The sequence below is a fragment of the Loxodonta africana genome, chromosome 13, assembly GCF_030014295.1.
Source record: "Loxodonta africana isolate mLoxAfr1 chromosome 13, mLoxAfr1.hap2, whole genome shotgun sequence".
Taxonomy (NCBI): Eukaryota; Metazoa; Chordata; class Mammalia; order Proboscidea; family Elephantidae; genus Loxodonta; species Loxodonta africana.
In genome coordinates, this window is record NC_087354.1 from 30,613,984 (window position 1) to 30,635,749 (window position 21,766).

A 21,766-nucleotide genomic window follows, 5' to 3' on the forward strand; every position below is an offset into this window, starting at 1 on the left:
TTACACAGCAAATTAGGTTCTCCTTTTAACAATTTCTATACGTATCGTTCTGTGACATTGGTTACGTTTTTCACAGTGTCCACAGTCTCATTTCCATTCTGGTTGTTCTGTTTCCGTTCATCTAGTTTCCCTGCACCCCTTCCCCCCAACCTTCTCATCTTTGTTTTAGGATAACTGTTGACCATTTGGTGTCACATAGATGATTTTTTTCTTTTTAAATTGGCACAGTACTCACAAGTGATACCGTTTTTTTCATGAGCCAATCTGTTTATTGAGCTGAAAGGGGACCTCCAGGAATAGTTTCAGTTCCAAGTTTAAAGGGTATCTCAGGGCAATAGTCTCGGGGGTTTCTCTAGTCTCAAATGGTCCTGTAAATCTGGCCTTTTTTAAAGACTTTGAGTGCTACGTTTTTCTCCCATTCTACCCAGGACCATCTATTGTGTCCCTAGTCAGAACGGTTGGTAGTGGTAGCCAGGCTTCATGTGGTTCTTCTGGTCTCAGGGTAGATGAGGCAGTGGTTTGTGTAAACTGTTAGTCCTGTAGACTGTTTCTTCTTTGAGCCTTAGGTTTCCTTCTTTCTCTTCTCTCCGTAGTGTTTTCAATGGCTGATTTTTTTTGGAAGTAGATCACTAGGCCTTTATTCTGAGGTACCTCTGGGTAGACTCAAAACACCGACCTTACAGTTAGTAGTTGAATGCTTAACAGTTTGTGCCACCCAGGCCCCTTCTTTAGACCCTACTTACTCCCAGTATGACTGAAGGCTCCAGAAATCCAGTGTTCCCTCATCCCAGTGTTTCTAGCGTCACACACAGGATCAAACCATCTAAATCTTTATTACTGATTGGTAAAACAGAGCAATGACAGTAGTAGAAGGGGAGAGGCCTTGACACAGTGGGCCCTCCCCTACCCAGGGGCGAGACTGCACAGTGCCAGCTCCGGGCTAGGCCAGCTTGGCCGGCCCTGACAACGCCAGGTATAGTATTAGCCACAGTTCAGCAGCGGAAAGGTTCTTGGACAGGGTACTGGGACCACAGGCTGTAGCTCCTGTCACAGGACAATCTTAAAGGAGCTGAACAAGAGAAAAGTAGGTTGGGTTTTCTGCTGGAAAAGGGGGGTAGGGACTAAAACCACACTTAGCCACCTCTCCCCTAAGATCCTTATTTGAAATGGGCTGTGTCCCATGTCTGTCAGTCCCCCTTGGGAGAAAAGCTACCCTGAGACATTCAGGCAACAGGGAGCTTTCTCTTTCCCCAGGAACCACCTCCCATGATAATGTCCCAGACCCAGGTGCAGCAGATGGGACCTATAGGTAACCAGAATGCAGCGGATGACCATCGTACCTGACAAAGTCCGGTGAACGGGAAATGACATGCTGGAACTCAGAGAGATTGATGGTCCCATCCCTATCAATATCGGACTCTTCCAGGATCTATTTGGGAAAGGGAGAGCTTCAGGCCAAAGCCCTGACCCTCTCTCCCGCTCCCAGCCTGACCTGAAGCAGTGCTCACGTTGTCAATGAGCTGCTTCATCTCTGAGGCACTGAGCCGTGTGTCCTCGCCCTCTCCTGTGAGGCAGTTCACAAGCTGGCACAGGTCCTCTCTGTTCAAGGTTCCATCGTCATCAAAGTCTGGAGAGCAGACACAGGAAGCCAGAAAGGGGGGCAGGATGAGCTCCAAGCCTCCTCAAATGTCCCCTATTTTCTAAGCCATACCCCAACAAAGACCAAGTGGGCAGGGGAAGCATTCACCAGGCTCTGGTCCTTACCAAAGATGCGGAAGGCATAGTGGGACTTGATGTCTGGGGTTGCTGTGTCACTGAACACACTGAGGAGATCCAGGAAGTCCTCAAAACTCAGGCTGTCTCTGGTTGGGGACGTGGAGAAGACCCCACAGATCCGCTCTTTGAAGGGGTTGGCCTAGGCAGGAAAGCCTCCCATGAACACTGCAGCCCAGGATGCAGCCCAGGGCAGCTCATCACACCCTACTGGGAACCTGGGGAGCAGGCCATAGGCTCCGCCCCACATGGCTCAGGCTTAAAGGGAGGATGACCAGCACATGGAAAGCTGTGGGAACACAGGAGGGCCAGCTGACCCAGCTGGGGAAAGGAAAGGACTGCCTGGGAATCAGTGTTTAACCCAAAGACTGGTCATATACAACTTCAGTGAGTGCAGAGAGAGAAGAGGAAAGCATCCTAAGCAAAGAGAACAAGATGGGCTGGTGTCTTAGTCATCTAGTGCTGCTATAGCAGAAATACCACAAGTGGTTGAGGAGCTCTAGTGGCACAGTGGTTAAAGCGCTCAGCTACTGATGAAATGGCCAGCAGTTTGAACCCACCAGCTACTCCAAGGGAGAAAGATGTGGCAGTCTGCTTCCACAAAGAATTACAGCCTTGGAAACCCTATGGGGGCAGCTCTACTCTATCCTATAGGGTTGCAATGAGAATTAACTCAGTGGCAATGGGTTTTTTTGTTTGTTTGTTTAAGCAAGTCTAAATCCAGCAGAACAATGTACATTAGCTCTCGAGGCTTGAAAATAATCCTCCCTTCTCTGAGACCACTTAGGCAATGGCCCTGCCCTCTAGGTTCTTGGTTTGGCCACACCCTCTAGATTCTGGGTGGAGGCTCCTCAGCCCTGGCCTTCAGCTCTACCTTCCAGGCCACCGGGACAGCAACTCCGCTACCTTGGCTTTGGGCTGTCCCATCCTCCTAGCCCATCAGAGTGGCAGCCCCACCCACTTGGTCCCTGCAGTCCCTGTTCTTCTGTCTCTTGGCCATGGGAGCCCCACCCCCTCAGCTTTGGGCAGTGGCCCCGTGTCCCCTGGCACACCTTAACAGCAGCCCCATACTCTGGAACCAAGTTGGCGAAGATCTGATTCTTTGAATCCTAGGAAGCTGTGGCACCGCCCTTTGAGATCTATGAGACCGTGGCCCCCACCCTTTGAAACTGAGAAGGCTGTGTTTCTCATGCTCTTTCCAACAGTCCTGCTGATCTCTGAACTGCTCCAGGGATGGTCCTTTTCTTGGAGGACAACAGATGTAGCTCCTTTGGCCTGTTTCCTGCCTGTAGAATCCCAAGAGGCAGACAGCATTCTTCTCTTTTGCTCTCTGTCCCATTCAGTCTAAGCTGATGGGTCTTCTGCTGTGGTAGCTGGTGAGATCCATCAGTCATGGGCTTAACCTCTTTAACAGAAGATTGTGTAGCCACATCCTTGGTGAAAATTCTAGGACATATGTCCTTAGTTTGTACAAAAGAACTTCCTAAATCTTTTAAGTTTTGTTATCATTTTTAAGTCCTCTTTCCTCTTGTATTTTACTATAAAGGGCAAGGAGAAACCATGAGGCCCATTTAAGATCTTGGTTAGAAATCTCCTCAGCCAGATATCTAAGTTTATCACTTATAAGTTCTACCTTCCACCAAACATATGAACATAATTTTCACAAGTTCTTTGCCACTGCATAAAATACATAGCCTTTCCTCCGTCGTCCAGTCACATATTCATCTTTTTCTTTCAAAGCCTCACCAGAAGCACATTTAACATCCACATTTCTAGCAACATTCTGTTGCTGGTGCCATATATATTCCCTAAGATGATACTTTCCCTATAGCTCTCTTCATTTTCTTTCGGAGCTCTCCCCAGAATTGCCTTTGTCATCTATAATTCTACCAACAGTCTCTTCAAGGCAATCTAGGCTTTTACTACTATTAGGTGCCTTAAAACTCTTCCAGCCTCCACCCATTACCCAATTCCCAAACCATTTCCATATTGTAGGTATTTGTTACAGCAGCACTCCCACTTCTCGGTACCAAATTCTGTCTTAGTTATCTAGTGCTGCTAATACAGAAATATCCCAAGTGAATGGCTTTAACAAACATTTATTTTCTCACAATTTAGGAAGCTAGAAGTCCAAATTTAGGGTACCACCTCTAGGGGAAGTCTTTATCTGTTGGCTCTAGAGGAAGGTCCATGTGTTTGCTTTGAGCTTCTGCTCTTGGGCAAGCTTCATGGGGCTTGACATCTCTCTTCCCTCATCTCTGCTACTGTTGCTTATTTAATCTCTTTTATATCTCAAAAGAGACTGGCTTAAAACACACCCTATACTTATCCTGTCTCATTAACATAAAGACAATCCATTCCCAAATGGGATTATAACCACAGGCATAGAGGTTAGGATTCACAACACATTTTTGGGAGATAAAATTCAGTCTGCAACAGCTGGTTATTTTAAAACACAAACATTTAATTAAACACCTACTCTGTTAGAGGCTGTTAGAGGCACTGGGCCAGGCCCTTTGCACAGTAATTGTCACAGCAGTCCTATAGAATGGCAATCACTCTCGGGAACAGGGACTCTCAAACTTTAATAAGAGAACTTGATTCCTCTTAAAGGACAAAAATTCTTTGAACCTCTGAGAATATGTCCTAGAACCTCGTGTGAGAAACCCTTTTCTAGATAATTCCACTGGGTGATCTGGTAAAGCCCTTCACCCCAGGAAATTAGGCTAAGCAGAGAACGGACCAGTAACCTCATGATCTGAAAGGCAGTGGTAGATGAGAGGGAGTCTAGCAGAGGGAATGTGTGTGCAGGGCGTAGGGGACTGGTACCTTGAGCTCTGGAAGGCTTAGGATCTGCTGGAAGGACACTCGTGCCTGCAGTGACTCCTCCATGCTCCGATGACCCTGAGGAAGCAGCTCACAAAACCGCTTGTGGGCTCTGCCAAAAAGGGGAACTTGTTGTCTCACTCAACCAATTACAGCCTTCCTGGGTATATTATGTTCCCATTCCTCGTGTAGGAGCCCCGGTGGTACAGTGGTTAGAGTGTTTGGCTAGTAACTGAAAGATGGGGCCGGGGGGGCGGGGAGTGGTTTCGAACCTACTAGCCACTCTGCAGGAGAAAAATACGGCAATCTGCTTCCATAAAGATTTTTTTGTTTTTGTTTTGTTTTTTTGTATGTATGTGGCAGAGCCACAGAGGCTCACCTGGCGTATAATGGGTAGCAATGCAAGGAATTAAAAAAATCCCACTGCCCTCAAATGGATTCCAACTTATAGCAACCCTGTAGGACAGAGTAGAATAGTCCCATAGGGTTTCCAAGGCTGTAAATCTTTACGGAAGCAGACTGCCACATCTTTCTCCGGGAGGCGTCGGTAAGTTCGAACTTTGGACCTTTTGGTTAGCGGTCGAGAGTTTAACCACTGCACCACCAGGGCTCTGCACATAAGACTTAGGAAAGTCATCACGCAACATAAGCAGAAAGGAGATATATCACAAGATGTACAGGCTGGAAATCCATTCTCACGACGAGTATTTATGGAGGGCCTGCTGTGAGCCAGGACTGTGACGGGCAATGGTTCTGGAGATCTCAGAGGGATGAAGTTGGGGGAAAGAGCCAGATGTTAGCCCTGAAGAACAGGGGAATATGAACAGAATCGAAATCTCATTCTCGCCCCAAGGATCTCTGGTTCCTCAAAGCCTCCCTCTCTTTATCAGCTTCCCTGAACCATCTGTTCCTCACCACTCACCTGCTTCTCACTGGGATTATCTTTGTCAAGGGAAGTCCAGGAATCTCCTCACTCAAGTGCCCTAGCCCACGCTGAAGCTGCCACAAGGCTAGAAAACGGGGTTCCAGCCTGTGGTCAAATCCTTTAACTGTGAGTGTAGTCTTAAGCAAGTCACCAAATCTCTCTGAACCTGTTTCATTGTCCCGGTTCCTCTCTCGTGAGCATGGAAATAGGATATGTAGGCAACCATTTAGCACAGTTCCTGGCGCATGGTAAGCGTTAACGGTTACTATCTTATTCACGTAAAGCTGGGGGAAGGAGTCAGGCATCTCTGGTTTTGCCAGAGGACAGTCAGCCAAGAGCCACAGCAGCCCCTGCCGGCCTGGGGCAGGAAGTTCGGGAGTCCTGTGTAGAAGCAGGGTCAAAGAACGCCCAACTTTTCCTGGGGACTGTGAGGCGGCTTCGCGGTGCAAAGCGGGGGGCCCCAGTGGAATGTCCCGGAAGCAGGGCGCATTCTGGGCCGGGGCTCGGAGTCCAGTTCCGGCTCCGCTGCCTAACTCAGGCAAGCCCCTGCCCCTCCCTCGGGGGGCTTAGCGTATCCGTAAAACAGCACCACCCGAAACTGTCCCTAGAGGGCCCCGAAGTCGGAGGCGGGGGTTCCAGAGAGCACTTACAGGAGGATCTCCTGCTTGGTCAGGAACGTCAAGTCCTGGAAGGCAAAGCCAGAGAATGGGTCAGCCGGCCGCCCCGAGGCCTCACTCGCCCTGCCGCCCGCTCTGAGCCCCGCTCCCGGGACTAGGCCACGCGCGAGCTCCCAGGGGACCGGCGTCCCGTGCACCTGGTACTCGGCCAGCAGCTCCTTAGACAGGCGACTGCCCGAGCCCCCCATCGCCGCGTCGCGCGCACTGCTCCGCCAACTCGGCTCCGGACTCCGACAACTTTCTCACTTCCGCCCTCTGGTCGCGTCACCGCCCCGTCCCCGCAGCAACCGCTCCTGGGGCCACCGCCCCTGGGCCCGCCCCCTCCTTAAAGCGCCCGAGTCCTCCCAGAGGGGTTTAGCCGGCGAGCTCCCGGCTCCGGGCGGTCCCTAAGCGAGCTGGAGGCGGGGCCCGGGGCGGGGCCGGACGCTCCGGGGCGGAGCCCAGGCCACACGGCCCCGCCTCCAGGGTGGGCGGGCCGGGCGGTGCTGCGCGCGTGAGCGCAGGATGCGCATGCGTGAACAGAGTAGCGCCCCAGCTATGGGTACTGTGGCCGCTGAGGGCGAAGTCGCGCGGTGCGCCTTCCTCACCTACTGCTGGTGGTGGCAGCGGCGGTCCTGGGCGGGGTCGAGTAAGGGACATCTGGGAAGTCCTGGAGCCAGGGTACCTGGGAAATCTCGAGACTTGCTGAGTGGCCGAAACCGGGCGGCTACCCACCTGCCCAGCGAAGGCTTTTCCGGACTTGATCTCTCGGCATTCGCCCCATGTTGTGCAGCCCCCATGCCACCTCCTCCAGGAGTATCCACAACCTTGCTGCCGCTGAGGGCCCACTGAATGCCAAGCACTTTGCGTAGTTTTCTTTGATTCTTAGGAACCCTGCAAGGTAGGTTCTGGTTTTACAAATGTGGAAATACAGAGGTCCACGTTCGGGCAGTTAGAAAGTGGTCGCTGCAATCCAAGGCTCGCTCCGTTGCTCTCTACTGCTGTCGTCATTCCAGCTGAGACGCTCTCCTCTCACCCCACCCCACCCACACCCCTAGACCGCGTGCACCCTGTCCGTAGGGTCCGAGGCTGACCTGTTTGTTGTTGCCCCCTCTCAGCCCCTAGGACAGTTTAAAAAAATATATAGTGCTTTAGGTGAAAATTTGCAGAGCAAATCAATTTCCCATTCGATAGTTTGTACATGAAGTGTTCCATGACAGTGGTTGCGTTCTCCACAATGTGTCAGCACTCTCCCCATTTCCGTTGTGGGTTCCCCGGCTCCTTCCGGTTTTTCTATACTTTCTTGTCTTCTTATCTTTGCTTTTTGGCAAATGTTGTCCTTTTGATCTTGTATAGTTGATTGTTCTAAGGAACACGTTCCTCTCTGACGTTGTTGTTTATTTTATGGGCCCTAGAACAATTCTTGGTACATCTTGGTACATTTTAGTAGGGTTCAGTAAGTATTTATTGGATGAATGAATGAATGAGTGAATGAAGGAAATTGCACTATTACAAAGATGATTCCCAGGTGCGTGGCGCAGGTGGTATTAATTATTGATTCTTCCACTTCATTCTCCTTGCTGATCTTTGTAAACTCTAAACCTGAGCATATCAGTCTCAGTTTAAAACCATTAAAAAAAAACAAAAAAAAACCTTTGCTGTGAAGTCAGTTCTGACCTATAGTGACTCTATAGGACAGAGCAGAACTGCCCCATAGGGTTTCCAAAGAGCAGCTAGTGGATTCGAAGTGCCAGCCTTTTGGTTAGCAGCTGTAGCTCCCCTTAGCTCCTAACCACAGTGCCACCCACACCAGGGCTCCTTAAAACCATTAAATGGTTTAAAAAACCCAAGTCCTGACCCTCTGTTACCTGACTTCCAACTCTCTTTCTGCCCTTTTCCTGTGGCTCTCTTGTGTTTCAGCCACTTTGGGCTCTCAGTTCTTTTTCCTAGCTGTGATCCACCCAGTCTCAGGGTCTTTGCACGCTGTGTTCTCCTTTACCTACAAAGTCTTCTCCTCAAGCCCTTTCCATTGCTCAGTAACTCTTAGCCACTTGTAGTCATCCTTCAGTTCAAACATTTTATCCTCAGGGAAGCCTTTCCTGACACCCTAAACTAGATAAGAAATCTATTTTACACCCACAGAGTACCCAGTCCATCTCCTTGACAGCATGCAAATTTTATATTGGATGATAATTGGTTTAATATCTGTTTCCTGCCCTAGACTGTAAGATTGAACAGCTATGGAGAACCATTATCCCCAGGACCTGATTTGTGGCAGTTGTTTAGTAAATGTTTGCTGAGTGTCTGAAGTGTTCCCAGTACTCGATAATCAGGCAGTCATCTGAGAGTGACTCTAGTAAGACTCACAATATCTACATATAACGAGTTCCACCATTGTAGAAATAGTCCACTCCAAGAAATGGGAGGCCGGGAAGCTGTGGGAACACCAAGGCCAATCAAGGTGACTGGCCTAGTCCTAGGAAGCTATAACCTGATCATTTGTCTCCAACAACAGCTCTTCCTGTAGAAAAGGTTTGGTCTTCAGTTAGTAAACCAAAAAAACCAAACCCGTTGCTGTCGATTCAGTTCCGACTCAGCAATTCTCTAGGACAGAGTAGAACTGCCCCATAGGGTTTCTAAGGAGCAGCTAGTGGATTTGAACTGCTGACCTTTTGATTAGCAGCCAAGCCCTTAACCACGTGTACCACCAGGGTGCCTCGGTTAGTAAAAAGTGGAGGCAAAAAACAAGAAGCTGTCACTGCCTACACTAGACAGAGGGAGCACTGGCCAGCCAGTAGCTGACCTTGTGGTGAGTCTATATTTGTTCATAGTGAAGATGTTGGAATTGACTTTATATCATGGTGACCAGTGAGATCTAGATTTTCTGGTCACCTCACTTGGCTCTGAATCCTTTTTCACTGAACATCCTTCTGATTATAATTGTGCTTTCTGGTAGATTTTTTTTTTTTTTTTTTTTTTACGAAGGAGGGAATATACTGACCAGCCAACAAGAACATTTTGTGCTGTTTGGCATGATTTTCATGTTCGAACCCACGGCCACTTCACAGAAGAAAGATGTGGTAGTCTGCTTCTGGAAACCCTATGGGACAGTTCTACTCTGACCTGTAGGGTCACTGTGAGTTGGAATTGACTTCACAGCAAGGGATTTTTTGAAAAGTTCACAAAGCTAGTGAATGTTGTTAGCTGGAAACTCTCCCAAACCTTGCCCCATGGCCATGTGCATCTCTTCCTTTGTGTCCTTTCTTACTACAATAAAGATGTAATCATTAAGTAGAGCCCTTTCCTTGAGTTCTGTGAGTCATTCCAATGAATTACGAACCTGAGAGAGTAGTGAGGGCCAGCAGGTCAGAAATGAGAGGGGTTGGGGCCCTCTGAGCTTATAGCAGGTATCCTGAGTGGGTAGAGGGAACCCCAGACTTGTAACTAGCAGGTCAAAAGTGAGGGGAGACCAGCCCCCGTCCAAGCTTGAGGCTGGCATCCTGAAGGGGTAGTGGAAAAACCTCAAACTGCGGCCAAGGGGTCAGAAATGAGGGTGTTGTATGGACTCTCAAGCTTGCAGCTGGCAGCTAAAGTCTTAGGACCACTTGTCCATCTGGAGGACTGTGTCCTTTAACTTGTGAGCTCTGTCACAACTTTAGGTGGTCAGGATCAGAGGAAGAAGTGCTGCATAGGCAGCTGGTGTCAGAACTGAACAGAGAAGTCAAAAAAGTAGATACTTGATTGTTCTTGTTGTTAGGTGCCGACGAGTTGGTTCTGACTCATAGCGACCCCATGCACAACAGAATGAAACACTGCCTGGTCCTGAGCCATCCTTACAATCTTTGTCATGCTTGAGCTCATTGTTGCAGCCACTGTGTCAGTCCACCTCGTTGAGGGTCTTCCTCTTTTCCGCTGACCCTGTACTCTGCCGAGCATGATGTCCTTCTCCAGGGACTGATCCCTCCTGACAACATGTCCAAAGTATGTAAGATGCAGTCTTGCCATCCTTGCTTCTAAGGAGCATTCTGGCTGTACTTCTTCCAAGACAGATTTGTTCGTTCTTTTGGCAGTCCATGGTATATTCAATATTCTTCTCCAGCACCACAATTCAAAGGCATCAATTCTTCTTCGGTCTTCCTTATTCGTTGTCCAGCTTTCACATGCATATGATGCAATTGAAAATACCATGGCTTGGGTCAGGCACACCTTAGTCTTCAAGGTGACATCTTTGCTCTTCAACACTTTGAAGAGGTCCTTTGCAGCAGATTTACCCAATGCAATGCATCTTGTGATTTCTCAACTGCTGCTTCCAGGGCTGTTGATTGTGGATCCAAGTAAAATGAAATCCTTGACAGCTTCAGTCTTTTCTCTGTTTATCATGATGTTGCTCACTGGTCCAGTTGTGAGGATTTTTATTTTCTTTATGTTGAGGTGTAATCCATACTGAAGGCTGTGGTCTTTGATCTTCATTAGTAAGTGCCTCAAGTCCTCTTCACTTTCAGCAAGCAAGGTTGTGTCATCTGCATAACGCAGGTTGTTAATGAGTCTTCCTCCAATCCTGATGCCCCATTCTTCTTCATATAGTCCAGCTTCTCAGATTATTTGCTCAGCATACAGATTGAATAGGTATGGTGAAAGAATACAACCCTGACACACACCTTTCTTGACTTTAAACCAATCAGTATCCCCTTGTTCTGTCTGAACAACTGCCTCTTGATCTATGTAAAGGTTCCTCTATGAGCACAATTAAGTGTTCTGGAATTCCTATTCTTCGCAGTGTTATCCATAGTTTGTTATGTTCCACACAGTAGAATGCCTTTGCATAGTCAATAAAACACAGATAAACATCCTTCTGGTATTCTCTGCTTTCAGCCAGGATCCATCTGACATCATCAGTGATATCCCTGGTTCCGTATCCTCTTCTGAAACTGGCCTGAATTTCTGGCAGTTCCCTGCTGCAGCTGTTTTTGAATGATCTTCAGCAAAATTTTGCTTGCATGTGACATTAATGATATTGTTCGATAATTTCCACATTCGGTTGGATCACCTTTCTTGGGAATAGGCATAATTATGGATCTCTTCCAGTCAATTGGCCAGGAAGCTGTCTTCCATATTTCTTGGCATAGACGAGTGAGCACCCCCAGCACTGCATCTGTTTGTTGAAACATCTCAGTTGATATTCCATCAGTTCCTGGACCCTTGTTTTTCGCCAGTGCCTTCAGAGCGGCTTGGACTTCTTCCCTCAGTACCATCAGTTCCTGACCATATGCCACCTCTTGAAATGGTTGAACATCGACTAATTCTTTTCGGTGTAATGACTGTGTGTATTCCTTCCATCTTCTTTTGATGCTTCCTGCGTCACTTAATATTTTCCCCATAGAATCCTTCACTATTGCAACTCAAGGCTTGAATTTTTTTCTTCAGTTCTTTCAGCTTGAGAAACACTGAGCGTGTTCTTCCCCTTTGGTTTTCCATCTCCAGCTCTTTGCAAATGTCATTATAATACTTTACTTTGTTTTCTCGAGATGCCCTTTGAAATCTTCTGTTCAGTTATTTTACTTCATCAATTCTTCCTTTTGCTTTAGCTGCTTGACGTTCGAGAGCAAGTTTCAGAGTCTCCTCTGACATCCATCTTGGTCTTTTCTTTCTTTCCTGTCTTTTCAATGACCTCTTGATTTCTTCATGGATGATGTCCTTGATGTCATTCCACAATTAGTCTGGTCTTTGGTCACTAGTGTTCAATGCATCAAATCTGTTCTTCAGATGGTCTTTAAATTCAGGTGGGAAGTACTCAAGGTCATATTTTGGCTCTCATGGACTTGCTCTGATTTTCTTCAGTTTCAGCTTGAACTTGCAAAGGAGCAGTTGATGGTCTGTTCCACTGTCGGCCCCTGGCCTTGTTCTGACTGATGATATTGAGCTTTTCCATTGTTCCTTTCCACAGATGTAGTCAGTTTGATTTCTGTGTGTTCCATCTCACAAGGTCCATGTGTATAGTCGCCATTTATGTTGGTGAAAGAAGGTATGTGCAATGAAGAAGTCATTGGTCTTGCAAAATTCTATCATTCGGTCTCCAGCATTGTTTTTTTATCACCAAGGCCATATTTTCCAACTACTGATCCTTCTTCTTTGTTTCCAACTTTCACATTCCAATCACCAGTAATTATCAATGACTCTTGATTGCATGTTCGATCAATTTCAGAGTGCAGCAGCTGGTAAAAATCTTCAGTTTCTTCATCTTTGGCCCTAGTGGTTGGTGCATAAATTTGAATAATAGTTGTATTAACTGGTCTTCTTTGTAGGCGTATGGATATTATCCTATCACTGACAGCATTGTACTTCAGGATAGATCTTGAAACGTTCTTTTTGACGATGAACGCAACACCATTCCTCTTCAAGTTGTCATTCCCAGCATAGTAGACTATATGATTGTCCAATTCAAAATGGCCAGTATCCATCCATTCCAGCTCACTAATGCCTAGGATATCGATGTTTATGCCTTCCATTTCATTTTTGACAGTTTCGCATTTTCCTAGATTCACACTTCATACATTCAAGGTTCCGATTACTAATGGATGTTTGCAGCTGTTTCTTCTCATTTGAGTCGTGCCACATCAGCGAACGAAGGTCCCGAAAGCTTTACTCCATCCACGTCCTTAAGGTCGACTCTACTTTGAGGAGACAGCTCTTCCCCAGTCATCTTTTGAGTGCCTTCCAACTTGGGGGGCTCATCTTCCAGCAGTATATCAGACAATGTTCTGCTGGTATTCATAAGGTTTTCACTGGCTAATGCTTTTCAGAAGTAGACTGCCGGGTCCTTCTTCCTAGTCTGTCTTAGTCTGGAAACTCAGCTGAAACCTGTCCTCCATGGGTGACCCTGCTGGTATCTGAATACCTGTGGCATAGCTTCCAGCATCCCAGCAACACACAAGCCCCCACAGTACAACCAACTGACAGACACGTAGGGGAGATACTTGATTATACTTGATTATTTATGATCCACTCACTAGTCTGGACCCTACCCTGAGCTCCAGGCTTGACTATCCAGCTGCTTATACAACCTCTCTTCTTGTATGCCCAGGGAACATCTCAAACTGAATAATCAAAATTGAGTTCTTGATTTCCCTCCTCCTCTAGCCAACCTAATGCCATCCGTCTCCCTAGTTTCCCCATCTCTGTAAACACCTCAACAATCAACCTAGTGTCTGAAGCCAAGTCACCCCTAATTCTCTTCAGTTTCTATAGCTAACACATCAGCAGATCTTGTTGGTTCAGCCTCCAAAACTTGACTTAAATCCCCTGTTCCTCTCCATTGCCATCACTGCAGTCCAATGCTCCCACATCTCTTTCCTGGCCACTGGAATGGCCTCTTCAATGGTCTCTCTCTGCATCCCCTCCTGCTCCCCAACAATTCATTTTCCACATAACAGAAAACGTTTATAACATAAAAGATCATTCTCCTGCTTAGAACCTGCCGGTAATTTCTTATTATATTTAGAATAAACTCCAAGCTTCTGACCATGCCGCATATGTCCCCCACCTTCTACAGCCTCATCCTGGACCCTCTCCCCTTTGTCTGCCATGCTCCATTGACATTGGCCTCCTCTCTGGTCCTTTAACAGGCCAGGCTCCTGCCTGACTCAGGGCCTTGGACTTGCAGTTCCCTCTGCCCAGAATGTGCTTTCCTTCTTCCTTGATGACTTCTTCTCATCCTTCATGTCTCAGCTGTCATCTCAGAGAACCCTGTCCTGCCCTCTTATTTAACAGGGACCCTGATCCCTACCACCTAGTTACATTCTGTTGTATCACTTGTTTATGTTCCACAAAGTGCTTATCACCCTGGGACGTTAACTTGTTTATTCTTGCTTATTGTCTGATTCCACCACAAAAATGTAAGGTCCATGATGACAGGGACCTTGTCCATGGTACATGTTACTGCCCTCAGTGCCTCATACATTGTAGGCACTTCACAAACACTTGGATTTTTTGGCTCAACTGAATGTGAAGCAAGGTGTATAGAAGAGGCACCCCCTAGAACATTGGAGGAGGCATGAGGTGGGCGTTTGACTCTGAATGAGTGAATGAGAGAGTGAGTAACCAAATGCTGTTTCAGATATAGCACAGATATATAGCAAATGGCTGGATTTCTTAAATCCATTTTGAGGCTCACTTTTAATAGAATAAGACTTCACGTTTTATTTTCAAAATTATGCTTCACTTTTGGTAGGTCATTTCATATGCTTTTTATGTTGCCTTTCTGTTTTGTTATTGTGAAGCTTTTGGACCAGGAAAGCTGTGGGAACCCAAACTTGAACTGAAGCAACTCCAACAAGGTAATGCCTCCTTCTGAAGCTCCACCTGGGCCTCTCTCCCTGACATCTCTGCATCCACAGGGCTCCAGAAGGCCAATGAGAGATGAAGACAGGCACCAACTTCCCCCTTGAAGGACTGGCCCTAGGCAATTACACAGGAATCGGGCTGTCCTCACTCAAATGGTTCTATGCACAGCCACGTGGAATCACTACAGAGCAGTGGAAAAGCTCTTCCCACAAAGGAGCGGTCAGCTTTGATGCCCTGGGCACTCATACACTGGCACAGTTCTCTGCTGGGCACTTTGACAGAGTGTGTATCCAAAGCCTTAGCCATGGGTCTGCTCTGACCCAGTGCTCTACTGGGAATTTATTTTAAAGGAAAAAGTGTGCAAAGGTGAATGTACATGGATGTTCTTTGCAATGTTGTGTATAATATTATGAAATTGATATCAACCTCTGTGTGTAACAACTGAAGATTGGTTAAAAAATCAAGATCCATTGTACGTAAAAATGAAGCTGTAGATGCCAAAATGTAAATTGTGACGTTTTCCCCCTGGGTGTTGGAATAAGGGTTGTATCTGTATCTGTAACTTTTACAAAGCAAAAAAAAGTTGATAATTTTAAGCCAGCAAAAATATATGCTTATTTGCGAGTCATAGAATTATTAGTGATTTCTCTATTTTCTAAATAGTTTACCAAAAACCAAAACCCATTGCCATCAATTCCAACTCATGGTGATCCTGTAGGAGAAAGTAGAACTGCCCCATATGGATGTTACCAAAGGCATATATGATTTCTGTAAAAATTATTTGGAGATGAGAAGGCATCATGCATTTTTCACCTCTTTGATTGTTTCAGGTCAGTTCCATGGCTATTCCACACGACTCAAATGAAGCTTTGTATTTGCTGCCTCCAAACAAGGAGGACTGGGCAGGACAAGGCATTCCTGACTTTGTCTATGGGCAGGAGGAACTCCTGGCAGGAGGGATTCAGTGGCCCAGGAATACATCTGCCGTTCCAGGGGTTCTGCCGCTGTCTCGCTTCGACTCTGCAGTCTGTTCTGCCTGGAGGCAGCGGATGGAGCTGGGCCTATTTCGTTACCACCTGGGGGAATTGCAGACCCAAACCCTCCCTGGTGCTGTGGGTTTTGTGGCTCAGCTGAATGTGGAGCGAGGGGTGCAGAGAAGGCGCCCCCAGAGCATCAAGAGCGTGAGGCAGGCATTTGACCCGGAACAGTTTAACTTCAACAAGATTCGACCAGGAGAAATCCTCTTTCGTTTGCACCGAGAACCTGATTTGCCCAGTGCTCTCCAGCAAGAGGACATCCTCGTGATGATCAATGTCAGCCCTCTAGAGTGGGGCCACGTGCTGCTGGTGCCCAAGCCTGCCCTGGGGCTCCCCCAGCGCCTGCTGCCAGGTGCACTGCGGGCCGGGGTTGAGGCTGTGCTGCTGAGCCTACACCCAGGCTTCCGTGTTGGCTTCAACAGCCTGGGTGGCTTGGCCTCAGTGAACCACCTACACTTGCATGGCTATTACCTGGCCCACAGATTGCCCGTGGAGGGGGCGCCGAGCAAGCCTCTAGACCCAGGGGGCCATCTGTATCTGCTCCAGGCCCTCCCAGCTCCTGGCTTCCTCTTTTACACTAGCAGCCCAGGACCTGACTTGGAAGCCTTGGTAAGCAGGGTATGTCGGGCCACTGACTACCTGACTGACCACGAGATTGCACATAACTTGTTTGTGACCCGGGGGGCCCCGCCTGGAAAGACATCACCTTCCTCAGCCCTCACAGGGGTCCGCGTCATTCTCTGGGCCCGGAAGTCCAGCTTTGGAATAAAGGAAGGCGAGGCTTTCAATGTTGCCCTCTGTGAGCTGGCCGGGCATCTCCCTGTCAAAACCTCCCAGGACTTCACCAGCCTGACAGAGGCAGCTGCGCTGACCCTTATCCAGGACTGTCTGCTGCCTCCTGCCCAGGCAGAAGAGGTCCGGGCAGCACTTGTGGCCCTGGTGGCCCAGGAGGAGCAGTAATCCTTACCAAGGTATTTATTTTCTACTGATCTTAGTCCTTTTCCAGAGGCCTGTCCATAATGGCCATTGGGCATTGTCATGACTGCCTTCTCACCTGTCTCAGCCGAAAGGAAGGCATAAAGACTGATAAGTGGTCTTTAAAAGAGAGAAGCCTTGGAATAAATCTAACGAATGAGCCCTCGTGGTTGTATCTGCTGCTTCTCTCCTTTCTCCTTTTACTACAGAGATGTCAAACCGATTGTTAAGGGAGTGTGTGTATGAAAGTTACACATTCCTGATTTTAAAGAAGAATATGGTGATGAGTGGACTTTTCTCGTCCTTTAACATCAGGTCTTTGGCAAGTGATAGTTTATGTGCCTCCAGCATGCGTGCCCCCTTGCTCTGTTCTCACTTCTCTGCTTGTTCTCTCATTACCCACCGCTCTTACTTCTTTGTCCCTTCCTTACAGTCTGCCCTGCTCCATTCCCACATGCCTGATTTATATCACATCCTTCACCTGCCTAGCCCCAACACTGAAAACAAGGCAACAACTTTACTGGCCTTCCTAATGCCCCGTTTAACAAATGAAAAGATGGAGGCTAACAGATATTTAGTAACTTACCCAAGGTCAGACAGCTCATAAGGGATGGAGCTGGGATGGGGGCATAGGTAGTTAGGCTACAGGAGCTGAGCTGGGACAGTTTGTACTTGTGACTGCCCTTCCAGTCCCTGGCTCCCATGGTGGGTGGTGCTGTCCTTAACAGTTCATGGGTGGTGAGCCTCAGCCAGTCCCTCTGGGGTCTTTCCCAGGTACCTCGCAAGCTCCTCACAATGTAGGCCCTTCATAAAATCTACAGCTAAGTCCTTGCTCCTCCACTTCCATCTGAGTCAGTCTGGGAAATTTTCATCTCATTGCTTTGTTCTGTCCTATTATTCCAGAGCTTTTCATATTGGTTCCAGAGATGTCAGTAGGTGGTATTGTAAGAGACTAAAACAAGAAACTAAACCTTTTGCTGTTGAGTCAATTCTGACTCATGGCGACCCCATGAGTTAACAGAGTAGAACTGAGCTCCATTGGGTTTTCTGGGCTATAGTCTTTCTTCCACAGCACCACTGGGTGGGTTCGAACTGCCAAACTTTCAGTTAGTAGCTGAGCGCAAACCATTTACGCTACCTGGGGACCTGTGGTAGCAGATTTGTGTGTAAAAATCCCATTCTCCTTGGATTTCCCTTGATTGTTGTTACACAACAAAACCAAAAGAAACTGTGGGTCTGGATCTCAACAGAGATGATCTTTACTGCCACCACTGCTGCCCCAAACACCTTGGGGAACAAGAATCTCTGCTGACAAGATGGGAGATCAGAAGAGGCTCACAGAGGTAGGTACTAGCTGTCAGCTGAAAGGGCTTCCCCCTGGCCAGCCTAGCCTCCCAGTAGAGGTTTTGGCTCCTTTCTTTCCCAACAAGGGGGCTCCTGGCCTTGTATGAAGCATTTATGTAAAAATTTAGAGGTTTTATATCCCAAAAAATGTTACAAAGGCAGAATTCTGGGCAGGGATAAGGCAGAATACATACCCATAACTCATTTAATAAGAAAAACAGTTCAACAGTCTATCAGAATTTTTTGGTCACTCAAATTTTGGGGAAGTTGCAATAACTTTAGTTTACTGTCACTTTCTGCAAGCCTTTGCATATACATACTCCAAAAAATCACTTTATTTTACCTGCTTGCTCTCTGAAGACAGTACAGATGATCACTGCAGCAAAGTGGATTTTGTGTTCAAGGTGATGAGCCCATTTCCCAGTTTCTCCCTAGGGCTGGCGTTCAGAGGAAATCCTTCCTTGGCCCAAATAAGTTTTTCCATAAAAAAAGGAAAAAAGTCAAGTGGGTTTTCTTTAAGGTAGGTACTTCTCAGCCATTTATATGACTTGTGAATCTTGAAGAAGGGGGTTTGGACTGAAGCTTTTTCAGAGCTTAAATATAGAACACCTAGGGAACCCTTTGTATTCCAAGTTCTAGTTAAAGAAGCAGGGCTTCAGGCAGGGTGGGAAGTGCTGATCCAGACGAGGACCACTCTACTCCTTTGCCTGTGGAGGGTTAGCCTCTTGATGGAGGGCCTCATATCCATGGGGTTTTAGGGCTTAATCTAACGGGAAAACTTGAAGAGTTTTGAAGTAGAGAGTAACAGGTTTACATTTTAGGAAGAAAACCCAAGCTGCAAAGGGGAAGATGGATGGGTGGATCAAGAAGGGAAGAATAGAGTCTCCGAAAGGTGGCAATTTGGGCAAGAAATAATGGTGGTCCAGTTCCTGGAACACTAAATATTTGTTGAAAGAATGAAAAAAATGACTTGTAAAAGTCAAAGGCATTTCAAGGAAGCAGTAATTGAGAGATCATACACTAAATAAAGATTATGAAAGCTATGAATTAGAAATGTCCATTTTTTTTTAAAGGAGGGATATTTTTAAAGTGTCCTCTGGATTTAGCCACGCAGGATATTTTGTGTGTGTGTGTGCTTTAAGTGAAAATTTACAAATCAAATCAGACTCTCATACAAAAATTTATAAACACCTTACTATATACTCCTAATTGCTCTCCCCCTAATGAGACAGCACACTCCTTCCCTCCACTCTCTCTTTTCGTGTCCATTCAGCCAGCTTCTGACCCCCTCTACCCTCTCCTCTCCCTTTCAGACAGGAGATGCCAACATAGTCTCATGTGTCTACTTGATCCAAGAAGCTCATTCTTCACCAGTATCATTGTCTATCCCATAGTCAAGTCCAATCCCTGTCTGAAGAGTTAGCTTTAGGAATACTTCCTGTCTTAGAATGTCTGGGAACCATGACCTCCAGGGTCATTCTAGTCTCAGACCATTAAGTTTGGTCTTTTTATGAGAATTTGGGGTCTGCATCCCACTGCTCTCCTGCTCCCTCAGGGGTTCTTTGTTGTATTCCCTGTCAGGACAGTCATCGGCTGTAGCCGGGCACTATCTAGTTCTTCTGGTCTCAGGCTGATGTAGTCTCTGCTTTATGTTGCCCTTTCTGCCTCTTGGGCTTGTAATTACCTTGTGTCTTTGGTGTTCTTCTTTCTCCTTTGCTCCAGGTGGGTTGAGATCAATTGATGCATCTTAGATGGCCGCTTGCTAATGTTTAAGACCCCAGACACCACTCTCCAAAGTGGGATGCAGAATGTTTTCTTAATAGATTTTATTATGCCAGTTGACTTAGATGCCCCTGAAACCATGGTCCCCAAATCCCCACCCTTGCTACGCTGGCCTTCGAAGCTTTCAGTTTATTCAGGAAACTCCTTTACTTTTGGTTTAGTCCAGTTGTGCTGACCTCGCCTGTATTGTGTGCTGTCTTCCCCTTCACCTAAAATAGCTCTTATCTACTATGTGATTAGTGAAAACCCCTCTTCCTCCCTCCCTCCCTCCCCTCCTCATAACCATCAAAGAATATTCTCTTCTCTGTTTAAACTGTTTCTGTAGTTCTTATAACTGTAGTCTTATACAATATTTGTCCTTTTGCAGCTGACTAATTTCATTCAGCATAATGCCTTCCAGATTCCTCCATGTTATGAAGTGTTTCATGGATTTATCATTGTTCTTTATCAATGCATAATATTCCATTGTGTGAATATACCATAATTTATCCATTCATCCATTGATGGGCATGTTGGTTGCTTCCATCTTTTTATTGTAAACAGTGCTGCAGTGAACATGGGCATGCATATATCTGTTCATGTAAAGGCTCTTATTTCTCTAGGATATATTCCAAGGAGTGGGTTTGCTGGATCCTATGGTAGTTCTATTTCTAGCTTTTTAAGGAAGTGCCAAACCGATTTCCAAAGTGGTTGTACCATTTCACATTCCCACCAGCAGTGTATAAGTGTTCCAGTCTTGCCACAACCTCTCTGACATCTATTATTTTGTGTTTTTTGGATTAATGCTAGCCTTGTTGGAGAGGGAACCTCATTGTAGTTTTGATTTGCATTTCTCTAATGGTTAATGATTGTGAGCATTTCCTCAGGTATCTGTTAGGTACCTGAATGTCTTCTTTAGTGAAGTGTCCACACAGGATAATCTTAAAGTGACAAGTTGGGGTGAGTATGGTGAAGGTGGGGAGCAGCAGTCAGGTAAGTGGATGGATGTCAGGAAGACTAGGTGGCAGTGGAGGAGCACTCTGATAAAGCTGTTTTGTTATTGCTTAGTTAAGTGATCTGTCTTAGCCAGGATGAGCACCCCCGCAGGGTGGAAACGAGTGGCCATGTGTGGTAATCACAGCTGTCTCTCCCTAGTGCAGAGGCTGCTCAAGGCTTGGTTATTGAAAAATTGAAGAAAGGCAGGCAGGTATTTGTCCCGAACACAGACGTGGCCAAATACCAGACTAGCCCATGGGCTCAAGGAAGGAGGGTGGAGAGGTTGGATTTGGCGTCAACAAGTCCCACGACGCATCATGTCAGCCGCAGGGGTAATTGGGTCGCGAGCTCGAAGGAGCTCCACCACCAGTCCCAGAAGGCAAACGTTTGCTTCTCTTGCCGAAGATGGCCACGGGCGGTGCCGAAGTGGGTGTGGTTCATGGGGAGGCCCCGCCCCCAGAACGATTCTCCAATGGGGGCCGCCTTCGTGTCCATGGCGACGGCGGCGGCGGCTGCCGGCTTGCTCTCGGAGGCGCCGCCGCCGCCGCCGGGATCTCGGAGTTAGGAGCGAGCCCCGCGGGGGAGCGGGCTCCCTCTCGCGATCGACTGGGGCAGCCTGTCCTGTGGAACGAGGAGGCGGTCCCGGACGCTCAGCGACGCCCGGGAAGGAGCGGGAGCCGGGCGAAGAGCGGACATGAACCATCAGCTGAACCCGGCCTTGGGCCCCTAGGGGCGGACCCAGCAGCCCCTCCGCTCTCCTTGAAATCTTTGGTGGGCAGTGTCCGCCATGGGCTCCCCCTCCGCAGACAGAGCCCAAGGGGTCGTAGCCATTGGTTGCCCGGCCCTTATGTGTACACGTGGAGAAACTGAGTCCTGTGATAGGGAAAGGGTCGGCTTAGGAGAACTTTGGTCTTCAGCTCTATTTTAAAAGCAAAATCCCCCTCCCCCTCAGCGCTCCCAGCCATCCCTCTCACTGTTTAGCAACCAAAAAAAAGTCATTATCCCTGCCAACTCTGCCCTGCATGTACCCAGTGTGTTGTATGGAGTGATCCTGAAGGATTGGGGCTTGTGATCAAGGAATCTATATCTGAGATAGGTATCCCACGGCCTCATCTACCTACTTGGAAACATCT

At 47.3% G+C, this 21,766-nt stretch overlaps 2 protein-coding genes across 8 annotated transcripts; one reads left to right on the plus strand and one right to left on the minus strand.

Annotated features, from left to right (window-relative positions):
• Window positions 1–246: 246 nt before the first annotated feature.
• Window positions 247–6,467, minus strand: CIB1 (calcium and integrin binding 1). 5 transcript variants are annotated; one of them, XM_064267147.1, is made up of 7 exons: window positions 6,339–6,467; window positions 6,175–6,209; window positions 4,603–4,711; window positions 1,765–1,915; window positions 1,509–1,627; window positions 1,341–1,429; window positions 247–837 (listed from the first exon to the last, which is right to left on the minus strand). In XM_064267147.1, exons 1-7 carry the CDS (start codon window positions 6,387–6,389, stop codon window positions 783–785), a joined length of 609 nt encoding a protein of 202 aa, XP_064123217.1. In that variant the 5' UTR covers window positions 6,390–6,467; the 3' UTR covers window positions 247–782. The 5 variants fall into 5 exon arrangements, with proteins under 5 accessions (XP_064123217.1, XP_064123214.1, XP_064123213.1 ...); XM_064267144.1 differs by lacking the exons at window positions 6,175–6,209; window positions 6,339–6,467 and adding an exon at window positions 5,522–6,144 and having other exon boundaries at window positions 247–662; window positions 744–837; XM_064267148.1 differs by lacking the exon at window positions 247–837 and adding an exon at window positions 844–1,069.
• Window positions 6,468–6,720: 253 nt separating this feature from the next.
• On the plus strand, window positions 6,721–16,517 carry GDPGP1 (GDP-D-glucose phosphorylase 1). 3 transcript variants are annotated; one of them, XM_023553016.2, is made up of 3 exons: window positions 6,721–7,081; window positions 14,457–14,886; window positions 15,351–16,517. In XM_023553016.2, exon 3 carries the CDS (start codon window positions 15,360–15,362, stop codon window positions 16,515–16,517), a length of 1,158 nt encoding a protein of 385 aa, XP_023408784.2. In that variant the 5' UTR covers window positions 6,721–7,081; window positions 14,457–14,886; window positions 15,351–15,359. The 3 variants fall into 3 exon arrangements, with proteins under 3 accessions (XP_023408784.2, XP_010592125.2, XP_003413934.2); XM_010593823.3 differs by having other exon boundaries at window positions 14,457–14,513; XM_003413886.4 differs by lacking the exon at window positions 14,457–14,886.
• The last annotated feature ends 5,249 nt before the right edge of the window (window positions 16,518–21,766 follow it).

Coding starts and splice junctions, on each gene's coding strand:
- CIB1 (XM_064267144.1), bottom strand. CDS start 5,829: ATGCCTGACTCCTTCCCCCAGCTTTACGTGAATAAGATAGTAACCGTT. Junction 4,712..5,521: donor ATAATCCCAGTGAGAAGCAG/GTGAGTGGTGAG, acceptor CCTTTTTGGCAG/AGCCCACAAGCGGTTTTGTG. Junction 1,916..4,602: donor TAAGCCTTCCAGAGCTCAAG/GTACCAGTCCCC, acceptor TTTCCTGCCTAG/GCCAACCCCTTCAAAGAGCG.
- GDPGP1 (XM_023553016.2), top strand. CDS start 15,360: ATGGCTATTCCACACGACTCAAATGAAGCTTTGTATTTGCTGCCTCCA.